Here is a 14,758-nt window from a genome sequence, read left to right as displayed (position 1 = left end):
TCCCCAATCCCACCATTTTCGCCCCCAAAATACGTTGCCATGTATTTTATAATAGAATAGAATCCACCACCCCCTCTCTACCGAACGAGGAAAACCACTTTTTTCTTTTAGGGGTCGCTTATGTAGATCGATCGACGCATTAGGGTTTCGCGGAGGAGAGGGGAGAGGATGGGCGAGATCTACGCGGATTTCGCGGACTTGGTGCGGCGCCCCGCGGTGGCGGAGATGGCGATCGACTTGCTCCTCTGCACGGTGCCGATCTGGGTGGCGGTGATGATCGGATTGGTGATCGGGTGGTCGTGGAGGCCGCGGTGGACCGGGCTCTTGTTCCTGGGGCTCCGGAGCAAGCTCCGGTTCGCGTGGACCGCGCCCCCGGGCCTCGGGGCGCGGCGGCTGTGGCTCGCGTTCACGGCGCTCTCGGCGTTCTCGGTGTGCCGGAGGCTGTGGGCGAGCTTCAAGGGGAAGGGCGAGGCGGCGCCGCGGAAGGGCGCGGAGGAGTCGTCGGCGTCGCCCTCGCCACCGCCGCCGCTGCCCCTGGTCGAAATGAGCGATGGGAGTTCCAGGTATACACGCTGCTTTGATTCTTTTGGGGTTTTTTTGTTAATGAGTTTTTGTGAATTGGGAATGCAAATGGTTGAATTCTTGTTTATATGCTATTAATCGTTATTATTATTGTTTGATTGTTCTGTGATCAGCAATTGGAAATTTCCATTTTAAGGTGCAATTTTGGAGGTTATATGTTGATTCTTGTTGATTTTTGGGGGAGAAAATGTCTATGTCATAAGCCCTTTTCTTTTCTCTCTTGGATTGTGATTATATTTGAATTGATGCATTTGAGGACTGAGATGGATCTTACGTAGGTAGATATGGAAAAGGAAAGGGGTCTGAATGGAATTGTTGATTGGATTGCTAGTTTTCTATTTGGTACCTGCCAGATTTTGCCTCAAGGCTGGGTTTGTACATCAAGAGGCGAATTGGACAATGCCTAACAGGCCATGTGGTTTATCTGTAGTATCCTTCCCTAATAGTGAGTTCCTGCAGTATCTTCTTATTGGCGTAAGGAAAGCTCACAAGGTAGAGAAAAACCTCGAAGCTTATTGGAATCTAGGTAAATATAAGGGAAAACTTCAAATACCACCCCTGTGGTTTCACACTTTCTCACTTTAGTGCCCTGTGGTTTAAAGTATATTACTTTCGTACCCTGTGATTTCATTTTTGCCGTTTTGTTATCTCCTCCACTAATTTTTTTTGTTAAATCAGTAATAAAATTAAAACCTAAAAGGTGCTAAAGTGAATATTCGATAAATTATAGGTGGGGTATCTGAAGTTTTTTGTATATGATTTAACGAAAAGTTAACAGAGGGACTGGCGAAAAGAGAAAAATGAAACTACAGGGTACTAAATTGATATACTTTAAACCACAGGGTACTAAAGTGAGAAAATACGAAACCACAGTGGTGGTATTTGAAGTTTACCCTAAATATAATTAATGGAGAGTTTAGATTATAGTCTAGCCGGCATTATTCTCCGTACAACAAGAAAAGCGAGAGAAGATCAACCATACTTGGCTCATCTGACTAAGAGCTTGACCGTTGGTACTCGAGTTCTCAAGTTTGAAGCCTAATTGCTTCACATCTTTAGCTGAGTTGACTTTCTAAAAAGAGAACAAAGCAGGTAGCTTTCTATATATTTTTTTAAAAAAAGAGAAAAACGAGAGAAGACGGAAAAGAAGCTTCCTGGTGTTAAGTTACATGCAATCCGTGACAGTTTCTAGAAGTTTTTTTTTTTCTTCATTATATGGTCTTGAGATCAGTTTGTAAAATGGTATGCATGTCCAGCTTTCTATCACTTGGAGAGAGAATACCGTGTCGTGTGAGAGTTCAATATCAAATTGGCATTGATGGTTGGTCGAGACTTTCTTGTTATGATTATTTGTTGTAGGAGATTATCTGTTTACTGCTTGTTTTCTTGTAGCCTTATTTACTTCGGTGGAACTAGCCTTTTGTTAAGGATACTTGAAGGATATATTTTATCACTAGGAGCATCTGTAGTATGCATGATATGCTTCGCATTTTACATATTTAGTTGTTCGGACTCTGCCTCCAAAGCACACTTGCCATGTTCATATTTTTTGAGTTCTCTTGCTAGCTTTTGAGTTCTCTTTTTATATTCTTAACTATTTTAAGTTATAAAGGTCTATAGTATGACAAGCTTTTTCTATTGCTGCAGTGTAACCTTTGAGGGTGAGCATGATGTTGTTACTGAGAAAGATCTAGAGCACCTGCTGTATCTTTTGGATGGTAAGATTGGAGATGCAGCTTGGCAGAATCTGATGGAGCGTACTACCCACAACATGATTTATCAAGCCTGGCGTCATGAGCCTGAGGTTTGTTGCAGTCTGCCAATTGTCTTACAAGCTTGTTATAACATAAACCTAAGTTGTCTTAATAGAGTACATGTTAATTTTTACCGATTATCTTGCCTCAACTATCTGCTATTTTGGCTTTAGTGTACATATAACTTCTTTTCTTCATTTCATCTGGCATTGCCATTAAAAAAACTGTTCATTGCGTCTTTCTCAATTGATAATGGCCAAGAAAATCTCTGGTTTTAGATTTTGGGAAGACACCAATTTTCTGAGCAACCAGGTAAACATGTTGAGACTGTTTTTTTCTGTAATAATTTTGTAGGTCTCACTTTTATATGATGTGATGCTCTCTCTTGTCCACAGGTCAGCCCTATAATCTATCGCAGCAGAACTGTTTTTGAGGATGCAACTCCAGAATTGGTTAGAGATTTCTTCTGGGATGATGATTTTCGGCTCAAATGGGATCCCATGCTTGTATACTTCAAGACTCTGGAGGAGTTCCCTCAGAGTGGAACTATGATTGTTCACTGGATTAAAAAGGTGAAAGCGAGTGCCAATTACAAAAAATTTAGACATTATAACATTATCTACGAATTAACAACCTGAATACATATGTGCCAATTTTCAGTTCCCATTCTTCTGCAGCGATCGTGAATATATATTTGGTCGACGGATATGGGAGTCCGGGAAAACTTATTATTGTGTTACTAAGGTACTGTTTATGACAACCTAAATTTTAAGTGTTGCTTTATCTTTTCAGCAATGACGATCACATCACAGATATCCTTTACTTATGGGCTGTACATCATTGTCTATGTTCGCTGTGTCTTATGACTATGGATTTTGCCAAGTCATATTTTGGAAGAGTCAATTGGAGCATAAAATTCTCTGCCGCCTCTTTCCAGTTTGTTAACATAGCATAAGCAATTGGTTGACAAGCTTTCCTTGGTTATAGATATTAAAATACATATAACAGCAAGCATCTCTTCTCCGAGTATTGCATATCAAAGATTATCCCATCTTGTAGTAGCAGCAAGTGGTTGTTAACATAGCATAAGCAATTGGTTGACATGCTGATAGTTTGATTCTCTAGATGTGAAAAAGAAATCTGGATTGAAGGATTGAATAATAAAATGGGCCATCGTATCTCTCTGCCTAGGAATGCCATTGTGACAGGTTTAGGAGCAGAGTGGCTGCTACTCGTACCAGCCTGATGATAAACACAGGGTCATCTCCATCTTGTGCTCATCTGCGCCCTGTTTAGAAAATCCCTGCCCCATCCCACCTTTTCTCAACCTGAAACTCATCCCCTTCTGACTACAACCATTAAATTAAATCTACAGGATACACCAAATTTTATTAATATATTAGCATATTGCTTGTTTTTTCTCGTGCTGAAATATTTATAGTTTTTTTTTATGGGGTTGGTTCAGGGCAGGGTGAACCTAGAACCCAACCCATCCGCTGGCCAAACCTGCAACAATCTGAAATTCTAGGACCTATACCTGCCTTGTGTTCTATTTAGGCTGCCCATATCCGCCTCAATCAAGACAGACCTGCCTTTCTATGGCTTCTAATCGAGCTTGGATCTGTCAACAAGGTCTTACATTTGTAAACTGTGCCCTTTTTCTTATCGTGAAAAATGGATCTCATGAATAGATTCTGTTGCTGTCGTCTCATTACATTAACAGATACTAGCCCTCACAAATTTGTGTTGGCTCTTGTTAGTGATACTTAGTTAGCATTCAAGTGCTTGGTCGAAGATCAGCTGCTATAAATGTTATTTCTAATGCTTTTAGCATCATTTAGTGCTGCTTCACTTTATAAGTTTCTTGATTTGATCACTGTCTACCATTATGAGCTCCTTGGAAGACTGCCAAGGGGGGGAAAAAGCAATTTGCTTGTATGTAATATGAGATTTTTGGTATGTTTATGCTTCTGATTTGGACAATATTGCTGATCTGCAGGGAGTCCCGTATCCATCCCTACGTAAGAATGAAAAGCCAAGACGAGTTGAATTGTATTTCTCAAGCTGGCGCATCAGACCTGGTACATTTACTTCCTGTCTCATTTTACTATTACTTTCCTTCAAAATGTAAATAATTTTTTTTGTCAGAGTTTACTGGCGATGCATTTTTCTGTACGGACTCAGTGTAGTCATTTTGTAGTCTGTCTCCTGATGTTGTTTTCAAAAAGTTCTTCCTGAGTAGATATGTAAGGCAAACTACATTGGAAATTCCTTTACTTTCCGGTGCTGTTAATTTTGTCATGTTTTACAGGTTTGCAAGGTTAAAACAAAAGGCAGATTGAAAATTTTTTTTTATATCTAAATTTTCCTACCTATTTGGATTTCATTTGATTTTTGCTTTTCACCACCATGTCAGCATATCAACTAACTAGAAGTTAGTTATTCTATAACTGATATACATGTATCTCACCAATTAAAAGAATGGTCTTTAACAAATTTCTTGGTTCTTGTATGCATACTGCAGTGGAATCTCGGAAACAAGATGGGCAACTATCTGCATGCGAGGTCACTCTAGTCCATTATGAGGACATGGGCATCCCTAAGGATGTCGCAAAAGTGGGGGTCCGCCACGGCATGTGGGGGGCAGTTAAGAAACTACAGTCCGGCATGAGAGCCTATCAGCTGATGAGGAGAACAGAGAATACATTATCCCGAAGCGCTCTTATGGCGCGGATTACTACAAAGATCCCGACAGTCGGAAGTTATAGTCTCTTGGATCAAGAACAGTGTACCGATGGCATGGAGGAAGAAGCAGGTGCTGATGATGATTCCGAAGCAAAGAAGGCGGAACGTCACGGAATCGACTGGAAATGGGTCGTGATCGGCGGGACGGTGGCTGCTGTCTGCGTGCTACATACGGGCATCATTGGGAAGGTCTTGTTGGTCGGTGGAGCCGTGCAAAGGATGGGGAAAAAGAAGTGAGGAGATGGATTTTACTTGTGCTCCGAAGTGAAATGTGGTTTTTGCCCCCACAAGTATAAATTTCGTATAGTGAAGCCTATTCTATACTCCCGTAATTTTGGATCCCTTGTCTTGCACAAGGATGTACTGCATTATAATTTAAGATTCTCCTTGCTGTTACATGAATATATGATTTGATTGCAGATTCTAAGACTCGCGGACAATGATACTGAAGGTTATACTTTGTCGACAATGCTGTGGCTAACAAGTTGTTCCCTGACATGTTGAAGAAGTTCAATGACAAAGTGGTATGTGATGAATTCTTACTCGCCGGGATGATTTTTAAGCTTGCACTTTGTATCGCAAATTGCAATTACTAGTTTTAAATCTGTTATTTCGTAGCCAGGAAGATGCTTTTTCCCCCTTTGTATCTACTTAGGATTACTGACAAAATTATGGTGGAAATACTATTTCGAAAATGTGGGAATAAACATCCAAATTTGTGTAATTTCAAAATGGTTTCTTCAACTCCCTTTTCTGGCTTGGCTATAGACCCTCTGCTTTTGTTTTCTATATTTTGAAAAGGAAAAAGTCACGGAATATGCTATTATATGTTTACTAAAATTCGGGAGTTCCAAATCACCTGTACTTTGAGCACTGTTCATGCGTTTTCTCCCGCTTCCAATGCCAAAGGATGTTATGGAGCGTGCATCTTTCGATCTCGGAAACTGTTTTTTTTGGTACAGTTTGTTTGTGTATTACTCTTTTTGGCTGCTTGTTCATATAAAAACCATGCGTATGCACGTAAACATGAATATCAGCAAATATCCCTATGAACGTTTATTCATAGTATATTTAGGAAGCATTTGGGATCATTTGGCTGTGAATTGTAGTTCAGCAGCAACAACAACAACAACAACAACAACAGTAAGCATTAGTTTGATAATTAATTACATCACAATACTGAAAAATTAAAAAATCAGAACGCGTATTATCATAAGAAATGCTTATTCTACCACTCTCCATTATAATTTATTCCAACATTTCTAACTTATTACTATTTGAGCTATCAAATTCAAAGTCTAGTTACCTAATATTTTCAGATAATATAACTAAAAAAATGTAAAACAAATAGTAACATACTGCCCCTCTCTCTCTCTCTCTCTCTCTCTCTCTCTCACACGAAAAGAAAATTCCTCCCTCTGCTCCCTAACACACACAATTAACACAATTCCACCCTCAAAACTTTTCTCACTCACTCCCTAGTCCCTCCTCCCTGTCTCCCCCCCTTCATTGCACTCAAAAACCCCACAAACTCATCCAAGCTCACGTCCGAGCTCCCGCCGCGACCGGCCGCCCTCTCCGCCGCCGCCCTCCACCGCCTCGCATTCCGTCTGATCTCCTCCCTCTCCATCACCTCCCTCACGCACCTCTCGATCTCCTCCGCTCTGACGATTCTCCCTCTCCGATCCCTGCGCTGCGCCGCGGCCCGCACCCCGAACCCCCACGCACTCTCCATGTGCTTCGCGTTCGTCGGCTGGTCGGTCCACAGCCCCATCGCCACCGTCGGCACCCCGAACCCGATCGCCTCCAGCGTCGAGTTCCACCCGCAGTGCGTCACGAAGCACCCGACCGCCCCGTGCGCCAGAACCCGCACCTGCGGGCTCCACTTCACCACCAATCCTTTCTCGCTGCCGCCGTCTTCCTTCAACCGCTCGGCGAACTGCGGGGGTAGGGTTTCTTCCTCCGAAGCCCTCACCACCCACAAGAAGTGGTGGTTGCATGACAGGAGGGCCTGCGCGAGCTGCGCCATTTGCTCGGGGGGTAAGGAGGCAAAGCTGCCAAAGGCGACGTACACGACGGAGGCGGGGGGTTTCGCGTCGAGCCACTTCATGCACGTGTCCTCCTCCGCGGCCAACAGGTTCATGCCGTACGTGCTGCCGGCTTCGGTCGGCACCAGTGGGACGCAGGGCCCGATGGCTCGCGCGCGGAAATGGCGATTCAAGCGTGTCAAGACCTGCCGGAAAGAGAAAAATGAAAATGTAGTAAGCTTGCAAGATTTTGAAGGAGAAAGAGTTAGCATGCATGCTAGATACCTCGTCAAGGTTTGAACTTGAAACTCGTATACCAATCATTAGGCTCTTAGTCACCACGCTAGATTAATTTATATATATGGTCAATTTCAAAAGACAAATATTAGATAAAGAAATTTTGTGTTTGTATAAATAATAATTTTTTTATATATCTATATTCAACAAAATGAATGATATATATTAAAAAAAACTCCCTTTTTTTCTTTGTGTTCACGAACATGCACATTTTTATATATTTATATTCAGAAAAATGAGTGATATATATTAAAAAAAAAACTCCTTTTCTTTTCGATGTTCATGAACATGCACATCTTTTAGCATCTCGTTGCCACGCCATGCCACCACCTTCGAGCTTTGTATACAACATGCATGTCGTTTCATGTGCACATGCATGATAGTGTGAGCTCAAAAAAATTTTCTACACAATATCAAAATTCTCACCTTGCTCTCCAATTCATCAAAGGAATTGAAGAGGACCCAATCCTCCTCCCCCAGATCCGCAAACTGGCTCAGCGCGAACGCGGCGAGGGTCGGGTACGACCCGTCCTTCAGCGCGAAGGACGGGAACTCCGATCTCCCCATCTCCGGCAATCCCAACGCCGCCATCTCCACCGCCGCCGCCGCCGCGGTCCCTTCTTCGCCCTCCGCCGGCACTCGGAGCATCCCCCCGCCGACGTAATAATATATCGCGCTCACCGCGCACGACTGCGTGGAGAACGCCACGGCGGGCAAGCCGCGCCGCCTCGCCACGGGGACGGCCCACGGCGCGTAGGTGTCGTAGACGAGGCACGTGAAAGGGCGGTCGTCGATGAGATCGGCGAGCGTGCGCGAGCCGACGTCGCCGAGGGCGGCGAGGTAGGCCTCGAGGCTGGCGGCGGAGGGGAAGCCGCCGGCGTCGTGGCCGTCGGAGATGGCGGCGAGGTGGACGGGGCCCAAGGCGTCGCGGGGCTCGCCGACAGAGGCGAGGATGTGGCGGGTGACGACAACGGTGACGGCAGGGCCCTTCGCGGCGAGGCGTTTCGCGAATTCGAGCATGGGGTTGATGTGGCCTTGGCTAGGGTAAGGGAGCACAAGGACATGAGCCACGGCCATGGAGATGTAGAGAGAGAAAGCTTGTAGAGAGAGAGAGAGAGAGAGGAGGATCCTTGTGGGGAAGTGTGAGAGTAGTAGCAGTAGTGAGGCAACGGTTGGTACTTGAATTTGTCTTTTTTTTACAGATACTGTTGTGTAAGGACTTGGACACTTCTAATGTGGGGTGAATTGCTTTATATGGAAAATTAGTATTTGATTCCGAAAATGGAAATGGAAACATAGGAGGATACACTCATACACCGAGTCTCTTTCAGACTCAGATAAAAGCTGAAGGGCAAAATTAAATATTACGAACGAACAACAATTAAAACTATTGACCGTTCTAGTGCAAGTGGCAAAAAATTTAATAATTGATACTTGAAATTTTAAGTTCGAATCCTAGTTAAATTAAATAAACGAAGCGGATAACCTATCTCTTAAAAAAAAACAACAATTAAAAGAATATGATTGGTTCATAATTGAGACAAAAATCAAATATAGAATGACAAATCAGTCAAAAATAATTGATTCATTATTAAAATAAAAATTGCAATGGACATTCATTTTTTTTTTCTTTTTCTTGAGAGGATGATAGCATAATATCGCCTCAGAATATCTAAAATTTTGAAAGAGAATTTTGGTTAAGAGAAAGATGAGCGATGAAAGTAGAGAAGCGAGAGATGTTTGTGAGAGAAGGCTTTGAGTGATTTATTTTGAAATGGGTCTAGATTGGATCAATTCCATTTCAGAGCGAAAGGAAAATCAAAATTTGACTTCTATAAAACAAACAATAGCTATCGGAATCACTGAATCTTTTTTCTATTTCATACTCCAAAATAGATGAACCAATCAAGTCCCAAAAGTGCATCCTTTATTTCAACCCGGCTATAAAAATTCTATTCCTAATATCGTTTTAATAAAAAATTAATATACACATTTCTTGTTCTGAGATGATCTTTCGCTGAATCGATCCTTACAGAGAAAAAGGGGACACCATACAATTACCAATAACATAAACTTAGTGGAATAAGTTAATCCGGGATTACCAACTGCCCCCGAACTTCAGTGGAATAAGTTAATCCCGGATTTGTACTATCGTAGAAGAAAACCACTGCGGAAAGGTAGATCGTTCGGACCCTATTCTAGCTGGTGGAAGGGCATTCTTAGTTGCACCACCATCTTTAAATGGGGAGTGGCTTTTAAACTAGGAAATGGGAATACCGTCGACTTCTGGCTGGATAGGTGGTGTGGGGAGAAAACGTTAAACCTTTTGTTCCCGGATGCTTATCTCATGTCCGAGGGGAAGAACTATAGAGTTAGCGACTGTTTTACGAGGGGCAGTTGGAACTGGATCAAGATTCTGGGAGCTGAAGTGGGGCAATTGCAAGGGCTGATACCGTACCTATTTGAACTCGAAGAAAGGGTCTCCAGCTTCTCCGTTGAGCATAGACCTGATTCGATCCTTTGGCGATGGAGTAGTGATGGACAGTTTTCGGTCAAATCGACCTATTTGGCATTGACGGATGGTGGGACAAGAGACGCGCGCGCTATCTATATCTGGAGTCTTAAAATCCCCCTTAAAGTCAAAGTTTTCATCTGGTTGGTCCTCAAGAAAAGAATCCTTACACGCGATTGCCTTATTAAGAGAGGGTGGACGGTTGATCCTACCTGCGTGCTATGCGGGTCGGACGACGAATCAATGGATTACCTGTTCACCTGGTGTGTATTCTGCAAATGTATCTTGGTGTCAGGGGAAGTTGATATTTAGGCTCAAGATCTGGGGAATGACGTGAACCTCGTTTGGGATGGGTGGTCTAGCAAAAAAGACCATCGAAAGAAGCGTACTAGTCTTACTGACCTAGTTGGCTGCTGGTGGATTACTTGGAAGGTCAGTAATGACTTTATATTTCGGAATATCCCCCCTAACCCCGGGCTAGCGGTCCACGGACTCAAGCTCCTCGTGAAGGAGTGGGGCCTTCTCCTTGCGTCTTAATTTATTTTATTTTATTTTATTTTTTCAGGGCCAGCTGCCCCACTCTTGTAGCTTAATTCATCGGATGAATGAATGAAGTGGCTAGCGTGCTACCTCTTTCTCAAAAAAAAAAAACTCAATCGCTCTAAAACATCATAACACGACAAGAATGAAAATGTGTTTTATGATATCAAAAATGTCAATTTGGATATGGGGTACGTGTTCATTGAATGCAAAAAATTTCATAATTTCTTTATATACTTCTTATCTCGTCACGCAACCTGCAAAATTGATTTTACATCATAGCTTAATCATCTGGGATGAGTTACCAATGAATTACAAAAATTATTTCAATGCATTAGATAAATCACTGAAAAATATTTCGGAATCGGATGGCCAAAAATTTTTTTTGAAGGAAAAACTATCCTTTCAGGATGAGATTTCATACAGATTCTTCTGATTGTTGTAGGTGAAACTCAACAAGATATTCATAATGCATCACTTACAAGATCATACATATAGAGAAAATGCAAAATTTTTTTATCTCACTACAAATATGAGGTTATTACGAGGCTCTTCTCCAAATGAAGCAACCAACTTATCTTTAACAGAGTTCGGTAAATGAACTAGCAATGATGCGCACTTTGCAGCGGGTGTAATTTTTAAGCTCATAATTATTGTATTATATGTTATGTAAAGTCAATTAATAGAGTCAAATATAAGTGCCATTTTTTTATATATATTTCTTATTTGGAAAGAGAAAAGAGAATATTAAATAAAAATTAGTCATGAAGAGGGAGAGAGCATTTTTAAACTTTCAAATATAATGTATTTTATTTATAATTTTAAAAAGTAAAAAGTAAGTATTTTTAAAAAATATATAATTACAAATTTAAATTTAATTTTTTTTAAAAAAAGTCATGTCTTTTGTTTAGAGAAAGAGAGTAAAAAGACCATTAAATTAAAAATTAAACTCTGAGAGAGAGGAAAAGAAAGTAGCGGGTTGTAACGAGAGGTCAAACACGACGACAGCGAGTTGGGGTCGGCTCGTGCTTCGGCTGCGTTTTATTAAACATGCCGACATAAACGAGCCGAAAGAATGGCTCTAAAGTATCGCAGCTCGGAAAATCGATGCTCGCGTTCAGGTCGTTTATTAACGGCTGGCTCCCGAGCTGGCCAACGAACAATAAAATTAAAAAATTAAACTTTAAATATAATATAAAAAATAAATTTCATAAATCTTTTATGCGCATTCTAGACTTTGATTGTATAGTTGAAACTTTACATATAATGAGTTCTTTTTATAATTAAGCGTCGCATTATATTTTATTTTTTGGCTAAAATTTAATAATAAAAATCATTATATATTATATTATAATATATATATATATATATATATTTATATAATATAGTGAGGCTACTATGCCTATCGGGAAGCCATGGAGCTCTTCCGTGCTTCCAGCTCGTTTTCGATGTTTGCAGACGTGTTCGAATCGTCGTCGGCCTCCGTGAAACTTGATCTTAGAGTTATTGAGTACCTAGAAATAAATTTTAATATATTTTCGATTATCATTTGCCTATGTAATCGAATGGTGCTCAAAATCAACAAATTTCAATGGCCGTTATAGTGAGCCGTTATTGCAAGTTAACATTTTTGTGATAGAAATTATCCGAATCACTGTGGAATTTTGATAGAAATTCTTATTAACTATATAAAACAAGATCAATATCTTTGATTTAAAATTTTAATGTCATATTATTACATTTTGTAAGATTTTTATTTTCAGCCGTTGATTTTGAGCCCCTTCGTTCACTAGGCAAATGATATCGTAAAATCATAAAATTTATTTTCTAGGTATTTCAAATACTCTAGATCAAGTTTAACGGAGCCGATCGATGATTCGAAAGTCGCAACATCGAAAACGAGCTGGAAGCACGGAAGGCTCCGTGCTTCCGATAGCATAGTAGCCTCACTATATATATATATATATATTCGAGCTGTTATCGAGCCGAACACGAGCGAGCTGACCCCAGCTCGCGTTCGGCTTGTTTATTAAACGAGCTGAAAAATCCAGCTCGTGTTCGGCTCGTTTATTAAACGAGCGATTCGATCTCGAGCTCATTTCGAGCCGAACACGAGCTGGCTCGCAAACAGCGAGCTGGATTGCCACCCCTACACCAATATATAATAGTATTGAAGAAAACTATGAGAATCCTAATTACTTGAGGGATAGAGCCATTCCTACACCAATAAATAAAATAGTTGATAGTTGGTAAAATTAATGCATATATGCTTGCTTTTGGTGCCAACAAAAGAATGCACATATCTGAGTTCAAATTCAATTAGTAGTTCGTGAAGAAATGTTGAAAAATATAATACACCCTATTCGCTTGATTTCTTGAATTAATTGAAATGTAATAGGCTCCTATCATGAAATAAAATTAAAAGTCAGAGTTCATGCAATGTTGCTTCGCAAGGCCAAAGAGTTCATGTAATGTTGCTTCGCAAGGCCAAAGAGTTCATGTAATGTTGCTTCGCAAGACCAACTGACTACTTCTTTGTGTGTCTCATTCCTAAAAAAGAAGGAGCGCGTAAGGCCAAAGACTTTCGCCCCATAAGCCTCATCAATAGAATCCAAAAGATCATCTCCAAGGTACTGGCCGATAGACTCGCACTTGCTCTGTCAACCATCATCACCTCAGCGCAATCAGCTTTTCTCAAAAACCGGCTGTTGGCCGATTCATTCGTCACTGCAAGTGAATTAATAAACTGGTGCTCAAAACCTATGAGGGAATGTGCAAGAATCAAGGTAGACTTCGAGAAAGCATTCGACAACGTCAGTTGGTCTTTCCTAAAAAGCGTACTGCATTAGCTAGGTTTTACAGATAAATGGTGGGGCTAGATCAAACAATGTATCTACAAAGCTAAAGTGGCCCTTCTTGTCAATGATACTCCGACTAATTGGATGAAAACTAGGAAGGGGCTTAGAGAGGGTGACCCTCTCTCCCCTTACCTATTCCTCCTGGTGGCCGACAGCCTGGCCAGGTTAACTGAGGCTGCGAGAGGAAATAACCTATTACGCGGCATCAGACCATCTGATGATTGCCAGACAGTGCTTATCCAATACGCCGATGACACAATCTTCTTTTGCGAGCCAAAGAAACGATGTATGCAAAACCTGCTATTTGTTTGGAAGATCTTCTCATGGGCCTCTGGCCTCAAAATCAATTTGGATAAATCGGATCTCTACTACATCGGGTCCTGCCAGCGCAAAGCTGAAAAGCTAGCCAGCATTGTAGGCTGCAAAGTCGGCAAGCTACCCTTTCGCTATCTAGGGTTGCCGCTCCACAACAAACAACTCCGTAAGGAAGACTGGGCCTTGGTTATCAATCGTATAGAGGCGAGAATTGAAGGATGGAAAGCCAAATTACTCTCCCTTGGGGGAAGACTAATGCTCGTTAACTTGTTACTCTCTAACCTGCCATTATTCTACTTTTCAATCTTCAAAGCGCCACAGTGGGTACTACACCGAATAGAAGCCTTAAGACGAGCATTCTTCTGGAAAGGGTGCTCCAAAATCGCCGGTGGCACTTGCCTTGTCAACCGGAAAGCCATCTGCAAAAGCAAGAGAGAAGGTGGTTTAGGTATCAAGGACATGGAATCAATGAATACGGCTCTCTTGACCAAATGGTGGTGGCGCTTCTTCAACGAGCCAAACCTCCACTAGTGTAAACTGATCAGATCCCTCTACTACGCCAGAAGAAGGCCACTGCACGAGAGTAGGGCTTTCGCCCCTTACTCACAATGGTGGAAAGGTGTGGTACGATGCCGCGAAATTTTCATCTGCGGCGTAACCTACGACCTAGGCAATGGCCAAAACATCAGGATGTGGTTCAATATTTGGATTGGAGAAACCCCCCTTCGGACCCTATTCCTGGATATCTTTACGGTTCTTACGCACAAGGAGGCCCGAATATCTCAATGCTGGAATGCAAATGGATGGAGATGGCGTTTCATCTGCCGTGGCTTCTCCACAGCCAATTTTGCTGAACGACGCACACAGCTAACGATGTTCAAAAACCTGCTTCTACACCACTCCCCCTACGACAGACCTGACTCGTATAAATGGAGGTGGACGTCCAACCAAATATTTACAGTCAAATCTCTCTGCCAGCTCCTTACTAACGCGGGACAACGAACCACGTTGAACTGGCATATTTGGACTTTGAAAATTTCGCTCAAAATTAAAGTCTTCATTTGACTATTACTTCAGAAGAAGTTACTCACTGCTAACAGACTGCTCCAACGAGACATTTCCGTTGAC

General features: G+C 41.7%; 2 protein-coding genes across 3 annotated transcripts; one reads left to right on the top strand and one right to left on the bottom strand.

Annotated features, from left to right (window-relative positions):
* On the top strand, nt 1-5,727 carry LOC109712996. 2 transcript variants are annotated; one of them, XR_002217022.1, is made up of 7 exons: nt 1-563; nt 2,230-2,386; nt 2,732-2,908; nt 2,997-3,080; nt 4,336-4,417; nt 4,861-5,371; nt 5,502-5,727. XR_002217022.1 is itself a non-coding variant. In XM_020236898.1 (6 exons), the coding sequence occupies exons 1-6, from the start codon at nt 169-171 to the stop codon at nt 5,316-5,318; spliced, it is 1,353 nt and encodes a 450-aa protein (XP_020092487.1). In that variant the 5' UTR covers nt 1-168; the 3' UTR covers nt 5,319-5,629. The 2 variants fall into 2 exon arrangements, 1 of the variants encoding a protein (XP_020092487.1); XM_020236898.1 differs by having other exon boundaries at nt 4,861-5,629.
* On the bottom strand, nt 6,453-8,648 carry LOC109713357 (indole-3-acetate beta-glucosyltransferase-like). The gene is made up of 2 exons (XM_020237401.1): nt 7,832-8,648; nt 6,453-7,314 (listed from the first exon to the last, which is right to left on the bottom strand). The coding sequence occupies exons 1-2, from the start codon at nt 8,480-8,482 to the stop codon at nt 6,553-6,555; spliced, it is 1,413 nt and encodes a 470-aa protein (XP_020092990.1). The 5' UTR covers nt 8,483-8,648; the 3' UTR covers nt 6,453-6,552.

This window comes from Ananas comosus, linkage group 7 (genome assembly GCF_001540865.1).
Source record: "Ananas comosus cultivar F153 linkage group 7, ASM154086v1, whole genome shotgun sequence".
NCBI lineage: Eukaryota > Viridiplantae > Streptophyta > Magnoliopsida > Poales > Bromeliaceae > Ananas > Ananas comosus.
This window is presented reverse-complemented; position numbering and strand designations above follow the sequence as displayed.